At 45.4% G+C, this 14,108-nt stretch overlaps 1 protein-coding gene across 1 annotated transcript in view; it reads left to right on the top strand.

Annotated features, from left to right (window-relative positions):
• The window catches only part of LOC129819860 (trafficking kinesin-binding protein 1-like), a 33,184-nt gene extending 20,618 nt beyond the window's left edge, over nucleotides 1-12,566 (top strand). The window contains exons 5-16 of the mRNA XM_055876493.1: nucleotides 3,175-3,356; nucleotides 4,138-4,268; nucleotides 4,361-4,435; nucleotides 4,536-4,673; nucleotides 4,802-4,878; nucleotides 5,024-5,272; nucleotides 5,490-5,764; nucleotides 7,478-7,596; nucleotides 8,151-8,346; nucleotides 8,706-8,811; nucleotides 9,575-9,706; nucleotides 9,906-12,566. Coding sequence (XP_055732468.1) covers nucleotides 3,175-3,356; nucleotides 4,138-4,268; nucleotides 4,361-4,435; nucleotides 4,536-4,673; nucleotides 4,802-4,878; nucleotides 5,024-5,272; nucleotides 5,490-5,764; nucleotides 7,478-7,596; nucleotides 8,151-8,346; nucleotides 8,706-8,811; nucleotides 9,575-9,706; nucleotides 9,906-10,605 — 2,380 coding nt within the window. The 3' untranslated portion in view covers nucleotides 10,606-12,566. The remainder of the gene's footprint in view (nucleotides 1-3,174; nucleotides 3,357-4,137; nucleotides 4,269-4,360; nucleotides 4,436-4,535; nucleotides 4,674-4,801; nucleotides 4,879-5,023; nucleotides 5,273-5,489; nucleotides 5,765-7,477; nucleotides 7,597-8,150; nucleotides 8,347-8,705; nucleotides 8,812-9,574; nucleotides 9,707-9,905) is intronic.
• Nucleotides 12,567-14,108: the final 1,542 nt, after the last annotated feature.

Below are 14,108 nucleotides of genomic sequence, written 5' to 3'. Positions count from 1 at the left end.
GAAGCACCAGATCATCAGCAAACAGTAAACATTTGACTTCAGATTCTAGTAGGATGAGGTCTGGTGCTGCAGACTGTTCTAGTGCCCTCGCAAATTCATTGATATATATGTTGAAGAGGGAGGGGCTTAAGCTGCATCCCTGTCTCACCCCACGGCCCTGTGGAAAGAAATGCGTGCTTTTTGCCAATTTTAACTGCACACTTGTTGTTTGTCTATATAGATTTTATATGTTTTTCCTACAACACCTCTTTCCATCAATTTGTATAGCAGGCCCTCATGCCAAATTGAGTCAAAAGCTTTTTTGAAGTCAACAAAGCATGAGAAGACTTTGCCTTTGTTTTGGTTTGTTTGTCAATTAGGGAGGGCAGGGTGAATACGTGTTCTGTCGTACAGTAATTTGGTAATAAGCCAATTTGACATTTGCTCAGTACATTGTTTTCACTGAGGAAATGTACAAGTCTGTTGATGATTAATGATTAATGGCTGTTAATGATAATGCAGAGGATTTTCCCAAGGTTGCTGTTGACGCATATCCCACGGTAGTTAGTGGGGTCAAATTTGTCTCCACTTTTGTGGATTAGGGTTATCAGTCCTTGGTTCCAAATGCTGATGATGTTAAAGAGTTTAAGTATAGCCAATTGGAATTTGTGGTCTGTATATTTTATCATTTCATGTAGGATACCATCAACACCACATGCTTTTTTGGGTTGGAGGGTTTGTATTTTGTCCTGTGGTTCATTCAATGTAATTGGAGAATCCAGTGACTTCTGGTAGTCTTTAATAGCTGATTCTAAGATTTATAATTGATCATATATATGTTTTTGCTGTTTGTACTTTGTTATATAGCCAAAAAGATTAGAGAAGTGGTTTATTTGGACAGATAACTCTTCATGTGGTTGTTTGTTTAGTGTTTTCCAATTTTCTCAGAAGTGGTTAGATTCTATGGATTCTTCATTTACATTGAGCTCTTTTCTGACGTGCTGTTCCTTCTTTTTCCGTAGTGTATTTCTGTATTGTTTCAGTGATTCACCATAGTGAAGGCGTAGACTCAGGTTTTCTGGGTCTCTATGTTTTTGGTTGGATAGGTTTCTCAATTTCTTTCTTAGGTTTTTGCATTCTTCATCAAACAATTTGTCTTTGTTGTTAATTTTCTTCGGTTGTCTGCTTAAAATGTTTACATTTTATAGAGAAGCTGAGAGGTCAAATGTACTGTTTAGGCTTTCTACTGCCAAGTTTACACCTTCACTATTACAGTGAAGTGTTTTGTCCAGAAAGTTGTCTAAAAGGGATTGAATTTGTTGTTGCCTAATTGTTTTTTGTTAGGTTTCTACACTACTTTCCTTCCATCTATAGCATTTCTTAATATTATGCAGTTCCTTTGGCTTTGATGCCTCATGATTGAGTATTGGTCTGTTCAGGTAGACTGTGATTTTGCTCTGAACTGATAGGGGTGATAGTGGTCTGACTGTGAACGCTCTGAGAGACTCTGGGTTGAGGTCAGTGATAAAGTCATCTACAGTACTACTGCCAAGAGATGAGCTGTATCTTTACCTACCATACGATTCTCCTCAAAGCCTACCATTGACTATGTACAGACCCAGCGTGCGACAGAGCTGCAGGAGTTGTGATCCATTTTTGTTGGTTGTTTTGTCATAGTTTGGGGGGGAATATTGTCACCTCCAGGTAGGTGTTTGTCCCCCTATGTGCTGAGAGTGTCAGGTTCTTGTCCAGTGCTGGCATTTAGGTCGCCACAGACTAGTACATGTCCCTGGGCCTGGAAATGGTTGATCTCCCCCTCTAGGATGGAGAAGCTGTCATCGTTAAAGTATGGTAGCACACATGAGGCCATTTTTCTCTGTTGAGATAATTTCCTTATTAATTTCGAGCCAGATGTAAACTGTTCCTGTTTACAATTGCTATGTTGCTCCTGTGTGAGGTGCTGGGGCTGTGGTTGAGGGTGACGTCCTCCAGGGTCCTGGCAAAAGTTGGGATGGCTACCTTGTAGAGGTGGACCTGGTCGTAAAAGGCTGTTCAACTCCAGGGTGGAGTGGTGGGCCAGGTAAACGTTAGGTTTTGAGGCACAGTCCCAGGAAATGCTTGCACTCACCCGCTGTATGGTGGCAAGGTGAATGTCTTTTCGTGGTAGCAGGGTGGAGATAACCACTTGTATCGTTGGGCAAAGTGGAAGAAGTTTTTTCAATCACTCCCTTGAGTGCTGTGGCCACCCTTTGCTGCTGGGACCTCAGGTTGTTTGTGCCCGTGTGAATTATAATGTGGCTGGGGGACCCTAGTCTGTCCTCTGACAACAGCTCCAGGGCATGCCTAGTGTTTGGGCACCAGAGTTTAGCCACTTGGTGTTTGCGAAAATGTTTATTCTCTTTAATGTATTTGCCATTTGAGTCAATGAGGAGCACAATTTCTGGCTTTTGGGTGTCCTCAGTGGATGTGTGGGGGTTGTCAGGAGAGCTATCGAGAGAGCTGACTTCAAAGGCCTCTGCATTTGGGTGGGGGAGGCTGTGAAACTCTTGAGCCTAACAATGGCAGAAGAGTTTTCACACCTCTCACTTCACACACTTCAGTGCTAATTGAAGTTGCAGCCAGGTCAGTTCTGTTCTAGCAGCTTGGTAGCTTAGTAGCCTTATTTATTAAGCTTTATATAACAAAATTACCTAGAGATTATTGTCTTTTACTTTTTGACTTCAGAAGTAGGTTCAGACTGAACATTACTCACTCAGTTTTGTGTTGGATGGTATTTCCAGGTTTCGCTGTGTTTCTTCTGCAGGTTTTGGTTTGTTAGACGTTTGATCTTGATAGTCCTTGGTACTAAGAATCCATTCAGGTAATTTTGTCCAACATCAAGGAATTTTTATTTGAAGGTTTTGATGTAGAGGGTAGTATCCTGTATAAGTCCTTGCAAAAAAATTGAAGTTTATCCACATTTATCCAACTATAATTATATTTTTTTCAGAAGAACTCAGGAGCCCCTGAGCTCATGATCCATACCCCCTGAACTTCTCTTTCTCCCTCTTTCTCTGTCTCTCGCTCTCTCTCTTTCTCACTCTCTCGCTTTCTCCCTCTGTCTCACTTTCTCTCTCTCTCTCTCTCTCTCTCTCTCTCTCTCTCTCTCTCTCTCTCTCTCTCGCTTTCTCTCTCTCCCGCTCTCTCTACATCTAGGAGTAAGCGAAGTAAGCTGCTGGGTGTATCAGGATTTGGAGCTGACTCTATGCAGAGGAAACTCAGAGAGCTTGAGGAAGAGAACCTATCCCTCCGCTCAGAGGCCTGTAATCTGAAGACTGAGACTGAGACCTATGAGGAGAAGGAACAACAGCTGGTCAACGACTGTGTTAAAGAACTCAGTGAGTTGAGGAGTAATATACTCTTATACTCTTTCTTTCCTCATGATCCAGTTTGTCTCTCTTCCTCTCTCTCTCTCTCTCTCTTCCTCTCTCTCTCTCTCTTCCTCTCTCTCTCTCTTCCTCTTTAGCTCTTTCTCGCTCTCTCGCTCTCTCTATGCTCTCTCTATGCTCTCCATCCTTTTCTATCAATTAAAATATACTTCACTGGCATTGAATGCCTCTATTGGCATGAATTTAAAATAATGTTGCCAGAGCAGCTAATGAATCCTCCCTCTTCTGCCACCTGTCTCCAGGACAGTCCAGTCTGCACATAAACACCTAATGAATCCCCCCTCCCCCCTCTCCTGTCTCCAGGACAGTCCAGTCTGCACATAAACACTTAATGAATCCCCCCTCTCCCCTCTCCTGTCTCCAGGACAGTCCAGTCTGCACATAAACACTTAATGAATCCCCCCTCTCCCCTCTCCTGTCTCCAGGACAGTCCAGTCTGCAGATAAGCACCTAATGAATCCCCCCTCTCCCCTCTCCTGTCTCCAGGACAGTCCAGTCTGCAGATAAACACCTAATGAATCCCCCCTCTCCCCTCTCCTGTCTCCAGGACAGTCCAGTCTGCACATAAACACTTAATGAATCCCCCCTCTCCCCTCTCCTGTCTCCAGGACAGTCCAGTCTGCAGATAAACACCTAATGAATCCCCCCTCTCCCCTCTCCTGTCTCCAGGACAGTCCAGTCTGCAGATAAACACCTAATGAATCCCCCCTCTCCCCTCTCCTGTCTCCAGGACAGTCCAGTCTGCAGATAAACAGCATAGCGGAGGAGTTGGCTCGGAAGACAGAGGACGCCATGCGACAGCAGGAGGAGATCACACACCTGCTCTCTCAAATAGTTGACCTACAGAAGAAAGCCAAGTCGGTGAGAGACGCATGCTTTACCCTCAGTACTACACTGCACGCAATGTGGTATATGCTCAGTACAATACTCTCTTTGTGTGTGTTTTTCTTCAGTACGCAGTGGAGAATGAGGAGCTCTCTCAGCACCTAGGGGCAGCTAAAGATGCCCAGAGACAACTCACAGTCGAGGTTAGATTCACACCCTACCCCTTTGCCAACCTACACCTCATGAATACTTTACCAATGAGAAAAGTAATCAAGCCTGCTCTCTTTTGTTCCTTCTCTCTAGCTAACAGATTTGGATGATAAGTATTCAGAGTGTATAGAGATGCTCCATGAGGCTCAGGAAGAGCTGAAGTACTTGAGGAACAGAAACCATCCTGCTGGAACACCACGCAGATTCCATCCTCTGGGTCTCTACCCTATGGTATGTGTGTGGTACGGATTATCAGAACGTACACTCTCAAAAGAGTGATCTCCTTTTGAGAGTGTAGGTGCATATCATAGAGCTGACGGTGTGTGTGTCTATGGTGTGTGTGTGTGTGTGTACGGCAGGACTCCCTGGCAGCAGAGATAGAGGGGACGATGAGGAAGGAGATGAGTCTGGATGACCCTGAGTGCGGGGAACAGAAGTACAAACTCTTCTATTAGTTTATAACTCTTCTAATCTTTCTCAATACTGTCTAGTAACATAAACTCACCTATACTCATAATATATACTCATAGCTACCATACTTGCCTACACTCATGCCTATTTCATTTAATGTGTGTGAACAGGGTGCACCACAAGCGTGTGTTTGAGACAGTGAAGAACATCAATCAGATGGTCCGACAGCGTTCTCCAATCCCGTCCAACGCCAACATCCCGGGATCCAATCAGGCGTCGTCTCTTAGCTCCGCTCACTCTAGTGGCAGGACCACGCCCATGGCTGTTAGCATTAGCTGGGATGTCAGAGGTGACGGCGTCGCCCTTGACAACCGACAACAGAGCATGCTCATGGAGTCAGCAGCAGACAATCAGGACAGGTAAGTCGTGCATACCTGAACCTGTGATTGTTCCAGCCTGTCTTTGACACAGTATAGTTGTACAGTTTACCTCGCCTGAAGAAATGTTTAAAATCTAACAAACCATATTAAAATGAAATTAGAGCAATCTTTTCATATTCACCAGGTTATTTTTTTTAAATAGTCTATTTCTGTGCATCAGTCTAGTAATATTTATCTATTTCTGTTTGGGCTTTAGTGTGGACGCCCGTGCTAAGAAAGCAGCTGGTGTTGAGGACCTAAGGCTGGCGTTACGCCGCCTGTCCCTGCGCCGCCAGAACAACCTGAGCGAGAGACGCTTCTTTGAGGAGGAGAGAGGGAGGAGGAGAGGTGGAGGAGGAGTTGTGCAGGATGGGGGGGGACAGGGGGGCGGGATGACCCCCTCAGATAGCATCATGTCTCTGGGGTCATTACACCTGTGGGCCTCCCGACCATACCTCCCCGACAAACTACAGATCGTTAAACCCCTGGAAGGTGAGGGAGAGGAGGAGAGGGGGATGAGGGGAGAGGAGAAGAGAAAGGTGGGGATGAGGGGAGAGGAGGAGAGAAGGATGGGGTGGAGGAGGGAGAGGGAAGAGAGGGAGGGGCTGGCCAAGCCGTGGGAGAGAGGTAGGGAATGGCAGCAAGATGTGGAAGGAGGGAGCGAGGTAGAAAGAGAAGGAGAGGGAGAGGGAAGGGATGGGGAAAAGAGTGGAGTAGAGAGGGAGAGAGGGAGAAGAAGTTGGAGCAGAAAGAGGGGGTTGGATAGAGAGAGGGAGCGAGGGAGGAGATGGGCTAGAGAGGTAGAACAGGGGAGAGAGACAGAAGAAGGGATAGAAAGAGGAGAGCGTCCTGTATCTTTAATGTTGTTTAACTCCTTCTGGTCTCTGATGCATCACCATCGTAAGTCAGGCCTCTCCACCTCACAACACTCCTACTATAGAGACCCTCAGCCTAGAGGCTGGCTGGGGATAACCTAAAAATATAAGTTTAATGAGCAGCATGAGCAGTGTGGTGTTTTGTTGTGCTGCTGCTACCCTCTGCTGGTGAGGGGAGAAACATACAACATGATAACATTTGATGTAACATTAATGTTTTAGTCAACTTTACCACCCCCTAAATATGTTAGATATCTGAGTCTCTTTATTTTGTCTTTAGTTCACCGTTCCATCTGTTTTGGTGTACTTTTCCCCCTGCTACTTTATTTCTTGTTATAATACTTACATTTCTTTCATCTCATTTACTCATTTTAATGAAATCCTTTGTTCATTTTTCATCTTCTGTTTAACTCAACTTTCACTCTGCATCTTCAATAAAAACCTGGCCTCATTCTCTTCTTTTTATCTCTATATTCTTTCACTTCTGTTGCCTGTGTGTCTTTTTTTCATTTTCTCTGCAGTCTCATCTTTCTCTGCAGCCTCCCTAGCCTTGTGTTGGGCTTTACTTTTATGGCTTTAATCAAATCAAATCTAATGTATTTATATAGCCCTCCTTACATCAGCTGATATCTCAAAGTGCTGTACAGAAATCCAGCCTAAAACCACAAACAGCAAGCAATGCAGGTGTAGAAGCACAGTGGCTAGGAAAAACTCCCTAGAAAGGCCAAAACCTAGGAAGAAACTTAGAGAGGAACCAGGCTATGAGGGGTGGCCAGTCCTCTTCTGGCTGTGCCGGGTGGAGATTATAACAGAACATGGCCAAGATGTTCATAAATGACCAGCAAGGTCAAATAATAATAATCACAGTAGTTGTCGAGGGTGCAACAAGTCAGCACCTCAGGAGTAAATGTCAGTTGGCTTTTCATAGCCAATCATTGAGAGTATCTCTACCGCTCCTGCTGTCTCTAGAGAGTTGAAAATAGCAGACCTGGACAGGTAGCACGTCCGGTGAACAGGTCAGGGTTCCATAGCCGCAGGCAGAACAGTTGAAACTGGAGCAGCAGCACGGCCAGGTGGACTGGGGACAGCAAGGAGTCGTCATGCCAGGTAGTCCTGAGGCATGGTACTAGGGCTCAGGTCCTCCATAGTCTACAGTTGAGATGTTTTCATGCAGTACAATCAAACATACCCACTTTCCTCACTTCTCTCAAATGTTTAACCATATTTAGCAACTTGTGAAAATGTATGTGTGTGTGTGTGTGTGCCTGTGCTTGTATGTAATATGTTTCTCTCACCCTTTGTATTTCCCTCTTGGTCCTGTCCTCTCCAGGCTCTGCGACCCTTCACCACTGGCAGCAGTTGGCTCAGCCCCACTTAGGAGTGATCTTGGATGCTAGACCTGGGGTTGTACCTAAAGGCTTCAGGCCTCTGGAACTAGAGCTGGAACAGGTAAGTGTGTGTGTGTGTGTGTGTGTGTGTGTGTGTGTGTGTGTGTGTGTGTGTGTGTGTGTGTGTGTGTGTGTGTGTTTCCCATGGGTGTGTGTGTGTATGGAATAACCTGTGTGTTTGTGTGTGTGTGTGTGTGTGTTTCCCATGGGTGTGTGTGTGTATATGGAATAACCTGTGTGTGTGTGTGTTTCCCATGGGTGTGTGTGTATATGGAATAACCTGTGTTTGTGTGTGTGCGTGTGTGTGTGTGTGTGTGTGTGTGTGTGTGTGTGTGTGTGTTTCCCATGGGTGTGTGTGTATATGGAATAACCTGTGTGTGTGTGTGTGTGTGTTTCCCATGGGTGTGTGGTGTGTATATGGAATAACCTGTGTGTGTGTGTGTGTGTGTTTCCCATGGGTGTGTGTGTATATGGAATAACCTGTGTGTTTGTGTGTGTGTTTCCCATGGGTGTGTGTGTATATGGAATAACCTGTGTGTTTGTGTGTGTGTTTCCCATGGGTGTGTGTGTATATGGAATAACCTGTGTGTTTGTGTGTGCGTTTGGGTGTTGCAGGTGTATCCATGGGGTGGTTTCGAGGAGGATGAACCAGGAGAGCAATACTTCCAGAGTCTCCCCACCTCCTCAGCCTCCGCCTCCCCCGCCCTCCCCCTTCAGGCTCACCCTCCTCACCCCTCTACCCCCCCCAGCCACCTCGCCTCACCCTCAACCCCCTCTCCCTCCCCTCACCTAAGCAACACTGATCCTGCAGGTATGTTTCTATATGCACATACAGATACTATGATAGATGCTACAACAACACGTTAGATAATAAGAATACTTAACCATTTCTATTCAAAGAGACAGAGAGAGAGCGATTCAAAGAGATAGAGAGAGAGCGATTCAAAAGACAGAGAGAGAGCGATAGAGAAAGAGAAAGTGGTTTATTGGTTTTGTGGTTAACTGAGTGGTTGACTGGTTCAGTCATATACACACTGGTTCAGTGGTTCACTGAGTGGTTCACTGAGTGGTTCACTGAGTGGTTCAGTGGTTCACTGCCACTTTTCCAGACAGAAAAGGTAGCGGAGAACAGATAGACTATTTTGTGTGTTTGTGTCTTTGTGTTTTCAGCTGTGTACTACCCAGGTAAATGCATGGCCCATACCAGCTCTACCTACACCTTTACTACCTGTCGTATCCTACACCCAACTGATGAGCTGACCCGCGTCACACCCAGGTACAGAGACACGCCATACACCTACATCTCCTCCTTCTCTACCACCATACACCTCCCTTTCCTCCTTCTCTACCACCATACACCTCCCTTTCCTCCTTCTCTACCACCATACACCTCCCTCTCCTCCTTCTCTACCACCATACACCTCCCTCTCCTCCTTCTCTACCACCATACACCTCCCTTTCCTCCTTCTCTACCACCATACACCTCCCTTTCCTCCTTCTCTACCACCATACACCTCCCTCTCCTCCTTCTCTACTACCATACACCTCCCTCTCCTCCTTCTCTACCACCATACACCTCCCTCTCCTCCTTCTCTACCACCATACACCTCCCTCTCCTCCTTCTCTACCACCATACACCTCCCTTTCCTCCTTCTCTACCACCATACACCTCCCTCTCCTCCTTCTCTACCACCATACACCTCCCTTTCCTCCTTCTCTACCACCATACACCTCCCTCTCCTCCTTCTCTACCACCATACACCTCCCTCTCCTCCTTCTCTACCACCATACACCTCCCTCTCCTCCTTCTCTACCACCATACACCTCCCTCTCCTCCTTCTCTACCACCATACACCTCCCTCTCCTCCTTCTCTACCACCATACTCCTCCTTCTCCCTCTTCTCTCTAAAGTTTATACTTGTTCACTGTCCACACGTTATCTAATAGATCACAATTGTTGCAGTGTGCAGTCTCAATGTTCTCTGTTCTTTCTCTGCACATCTTTTAAATGGTGTTGTTCTCCCTTCCCTCCTCTCCAGTGTTAACCCCGGCATATCCTCGTCATCCTGTGTGATGACATCATCTATCCTGGCCACTCCCGCTGCAACGCCCTGTCACACCCCCCGCAGGATGAGTCTACTACGACCCTCTGAGTCCTCTACCAACCTCAGGTACACACACACACACACACACACACACACACACACACACACACACACACACACACACACACACACACACACACACACACAATATATAAAACTTGATAGATTGACTCTAGCTACTACGTCTCATTCCCAGGACTTTGTGTATGTGTGTGTGTGTGTGTGTGCACCTGCCCGTGTGTGTATATGATTTCCCCTTCTCCAGGGAAGCCACACGTACCACCAGTACCTCTCTGGGATTAGTGCGCCTTCTGCAGGAGAGAGGCATCTCTGCAGCCATGTACCACCACCAGACCCAGGGCTGGGACAGGGCTGGCGGGCCCGGGGTGGGGAGCGGAGGGGTGCTGTTCAGTACCTCTATCACCCCTAACCTCCACCCAGCCCCACACCCCGACTCCCTCCGCCCCTCCACTCCCCCCAACTCCCCAACAGGACACGACCCCCCATCCTCAGGGACCAACACCCCCGCGGGCTTCGACTTCAAGTCTCCTTCCTATGACAACTTCCTGGCCTCCAAGCCGGCACGGTCCATTCTGAAGGAAGTAGCGGGGGGGATGGGGAGCAGCCGGAGCAGGAGGCAGCAGAGGGGGAGAGACTGTGAGAGCCAGACAGATGTTAGCGTCACAGTTCATAACCTGAACCTGGTGGACAAGGTGAGGCGCCTGGGTGTGGCTGGGTGTCCTCCAGGACCAGGGGGTGTAACCGGGGGACCAAGCCCCCTCCTGGGGCCTCTGGGTGGGCTACGGAGGCCCGGGTCGCCCTTTGGACCAGAGGGGATGAGGAGGAACAGGAGTTATCCAGCTATGGTAGGGGCCAGTATGGCGATGAAGGGCCCGGGGCCCCAGGAGGACTCAGAACTACTCCTGCCTCCTAACAAAATGCCTAAAGAGAAAAACCTCAAGTAGAGGCTGGGCCTCTAACCCCTGACCCCTAATATTAACCCTAACCAACTAGTTTCCCCAGGAGACTGAACTTCTTACTTGTTACTTACCTGTTAGACCTCTGATACTATAGCTAGTTTTTCAAAATCCTACAAACTATTGGTACTCCTGGTCTAGCTATTGACAAATGACAACCAGTCACCTTTCTCAGCTACTGACAATGAATTAGTCTTCTAGTTCTATCCGATGCTTATCCTTCCAGCTCCAAAACCAAATGGCTACCCTGCTGTCTGCTTCTGTTTAACCAGCTACCAAACTAGTGCTAACAATCAACAATGATCTTCCATAATAGCTCAAACTTTTCCTCTCTAGCCCTTGAACACAGCTACTTCTCCCTGCTGTAGTCAATGAAATGACATTGAACCAATGTGGAATAGACATTGAATTGATGCGCCCAGTGGGGGATAAGCTCCTCACATGTAGACTAAGCGCAATGTATGTAGTTCAAATCAAATTGTATTTGTCACATGCTTTGTAAACAACAGGTGTAGACTAACAGTGAAAGTCTTACTAAAGGGCCCTTCCCAACAATGCAGAGAGAAAAAAAGTAATAATAACACAAGGAATAAATGCACAATGAGTAACGATAACTTGGCTATATACACGGGGTACCAGTACTGAGTCGATGTGTAGGGGTACGAGGTAAGTGAGGTAGATATGTACATATAGGGAGGGATAAAGTGACAAGGAAACAAGACAGATAATAAACAGTAGGAGCAGCGTATGTGACGAGTCAAAAGTGTTAGTGCAAAAAGGGTCAATGCAGATAGTCTTGGTAGCTATTTGGTTAACTATTGATCAGTCTTATGGCCTGGGGGTAGAATCTGTTCAGGATCCTGTTGGTTTCAGACTTGGTGTATTGGTACCCCTTACCATGCGGTAGCAGAGAGAACAGTCTATGACTTGGGTAGCTGCAGTCTTTGACAATTTGCTGAGTAAGTTAGATGAAACTTATACGTCATGTGATTGTCATGTCAGCTGGATTTGGAGCTTCTTCATCACCATGTATTTAGATTACTAGTATCATGTAGCACCGCTAACTATAGTCTAAACCTTTCTTCCTAAGTAATAATGGATTGTGAGATAATGTTGAATATGTACCATTGCTAATGGTAAAGATTTTCCACCAAATTCATGAAATAGATGATCAACTCTTTCTCCTTCTTTCTTTTTCTCTTCCACTCTCTCTTTCTCTCTCCCCCCAACCCTGATCTCAATGAGAAGAATAAGTCAGTTCACTTTTAAGAGTCTTGTTAATGTTTTGTCTGTGTGTTAAAGTTTCATTAGTCGTATTTTTCTAAACGACTATAGACAAAGGGAAATGGATAGTGGTTTCAGAGTGGTCAGTGAGTGAGGGAATTATGAAAAGATCAATATACTCACTGCTGGAATGGAGACAGGGAAGGAGGAACAGAGGAAAGGGATAGAGGTTAAACACTTTGTGGTCAGAAGCTTTTCCTGCTTCTTACTTCAGAGAACTCCAGAGAATTTCAATTGCTTAAATTAATAAAAAAAGCATTAGTGTTTCAATATGGTTTCTACATCACTATGCTCATACTGGTTGTTTATGTTCTTATTCTAACAAAAGAGTTGTCCACTGAGTCACACTCGTTCGCTCGTTAGCTCTTACATTGATATGTGTAATTATGTAATTTATTGACTAAACAGTCTTTTGATTGAATATGCAAAACTATTATTATTCACAAGCTTTTTTACATGTTAAGATTTAACACATAAAACACATTTGCGGTATATACGGTATATAACACTATATTCATTCATTGTTATTAGTACTGGAACACTCATTTACAACAATCACGGTGAAATAGAGTGGTGGTGTTCTATACTAAACAAAAATATAAACGCAACATGTAAAGTGTTGGTTTCATGAGCTGAAATAAAATATACCCGAAATTGTCCACACATTTTTTTGTATTTCTCTCAAATTTTGTGCACAAACTTGTTTTCCTCCCTGTTATTGAGCATTTCTCCTTTGCCAAGATAATCCATCCACCTGACAGGTGTGGCATACCAAGAAGCTGATTAAACAGCATGATCATTACACAGGTGCTGGGGACAATAAAAGGCCACTCTAAAATGTGCAGTTTTGTCACACAACACAATGCCACAGATGTCTCAAATTTTGAGGGAGTGCACAATTGGTATGCTGACTGCAAGAATGTCCACTAGAGCTGTTGTCAGAGAATTTAATGTTCATTTCTCTACAATAAGCCGCCTCCACGTTTTAGAGAATTTGGCAGTACGTCCAAACGGCCTCACAACCGCAGCCCAGGACCTCCACATCCAGCTTCTTCACCTGCGGGATCATCTGAGACCAGCCGGACAGCTGGTGAAACTGAGGTTTTGCACAACCAAATCATTTCTGCACAAACTGTCAGAAACTGTCTCAGGGAACCTGATCTGTGTGCTCGTTGTCCTCACCGGGGTCTTGACCTGACTGCAGTTCGGTGTCGTAACTGACTTCAGTGGGAAAATGCTCACCTTCGATGTCCACTGGCACGCTGGAGAAGTGTGCTCTTCATGGATACATCCCGGTTTCATCTGTATGGTGTCGTGTGGGCGAGCGGTTTGCTGATGTCAAAGTTGTATCGATGGCAATTTCAATGCACAGAGATACCGTGACGAGATCCTGAGGCCCATTGCTGTGCCATTCATTTGCCGCCATCACCTTATGTTTCAGCATAATAATGCACGGATCTGTACACAAATCCTGGAAGCTGAAAATGTCAGAATTCTTCCATGGCCTGCATACTCACCCGACATGTCACCCATTGAGCATGTTTGGGATGCGTATGACAGCGTGTTCCAGTTCCCGCCAATATCCAGCAACTTCTGCACAGCCTTTGAAAAGGAATGGGACAACATTCCACAGGCCACAACAGCCTGATCAACTCCATGGGAAGGAAATGTGTGTGTCACACCAGATACTGACTGGTTTTTCTGATCCACGCTCCTACATTTTGTTTTACGTATCTGTGACCAACAGATTCCCAGTCATGTGAAATCCATAGATTAGGGTCTAATTAATGTATTTCAATTGACTGATTTCCTTATATGAAACTCAGTCAAATCTTTGAAATTGTTGCATGTTGTGTTTATATTTTAATTCAGTGTATATTTAAACAGTTGTGTTGCTGCAGTCACAGTGGCTTGTGAAAGTATTCACGCCCCTTGGCATTTTCCCTATTTTGTTGCCTTACAACCTGGAATTAAAATTGATTTTTGGGGGGTTTGTATCATTTGATTATGTTTTATTATGTTTTATAAATATGTTTTATTGTGATACAAACAAGAAATAATACAAAAAAACAGAAAACTTGAGCGTGCATAACTATTCACCCCCCCAAAGTCAATACTTTGTAGAGCCACCCTTTGCAGCAATTACAGCTGTAAGTCTCTTGGGGTATGTCTCTATGAGTTTGGCACATCTAACCACTGGGATTTTT

The sequence above is a fragment of the Salvelinus fontinalis genome, chromosome 22 (assembly GCF_029448725.1).
Source record: "Salvelinus fontinalis isolate EN_2023a chromosome 22, ASM2944872v1, whole genome shotgun sequence".
NCBI lineage: Eukaryota > Metazoa > Chordata > Actinopteri > Salmoniformes > Salmonidae > Salvelinus > Salvelinus fontinalis.
The sequence above is the reverse complement of the archived record's forward strand: the minus strand, read 5'-3'. Positions and strand labels throughout refer to the sequence as shown.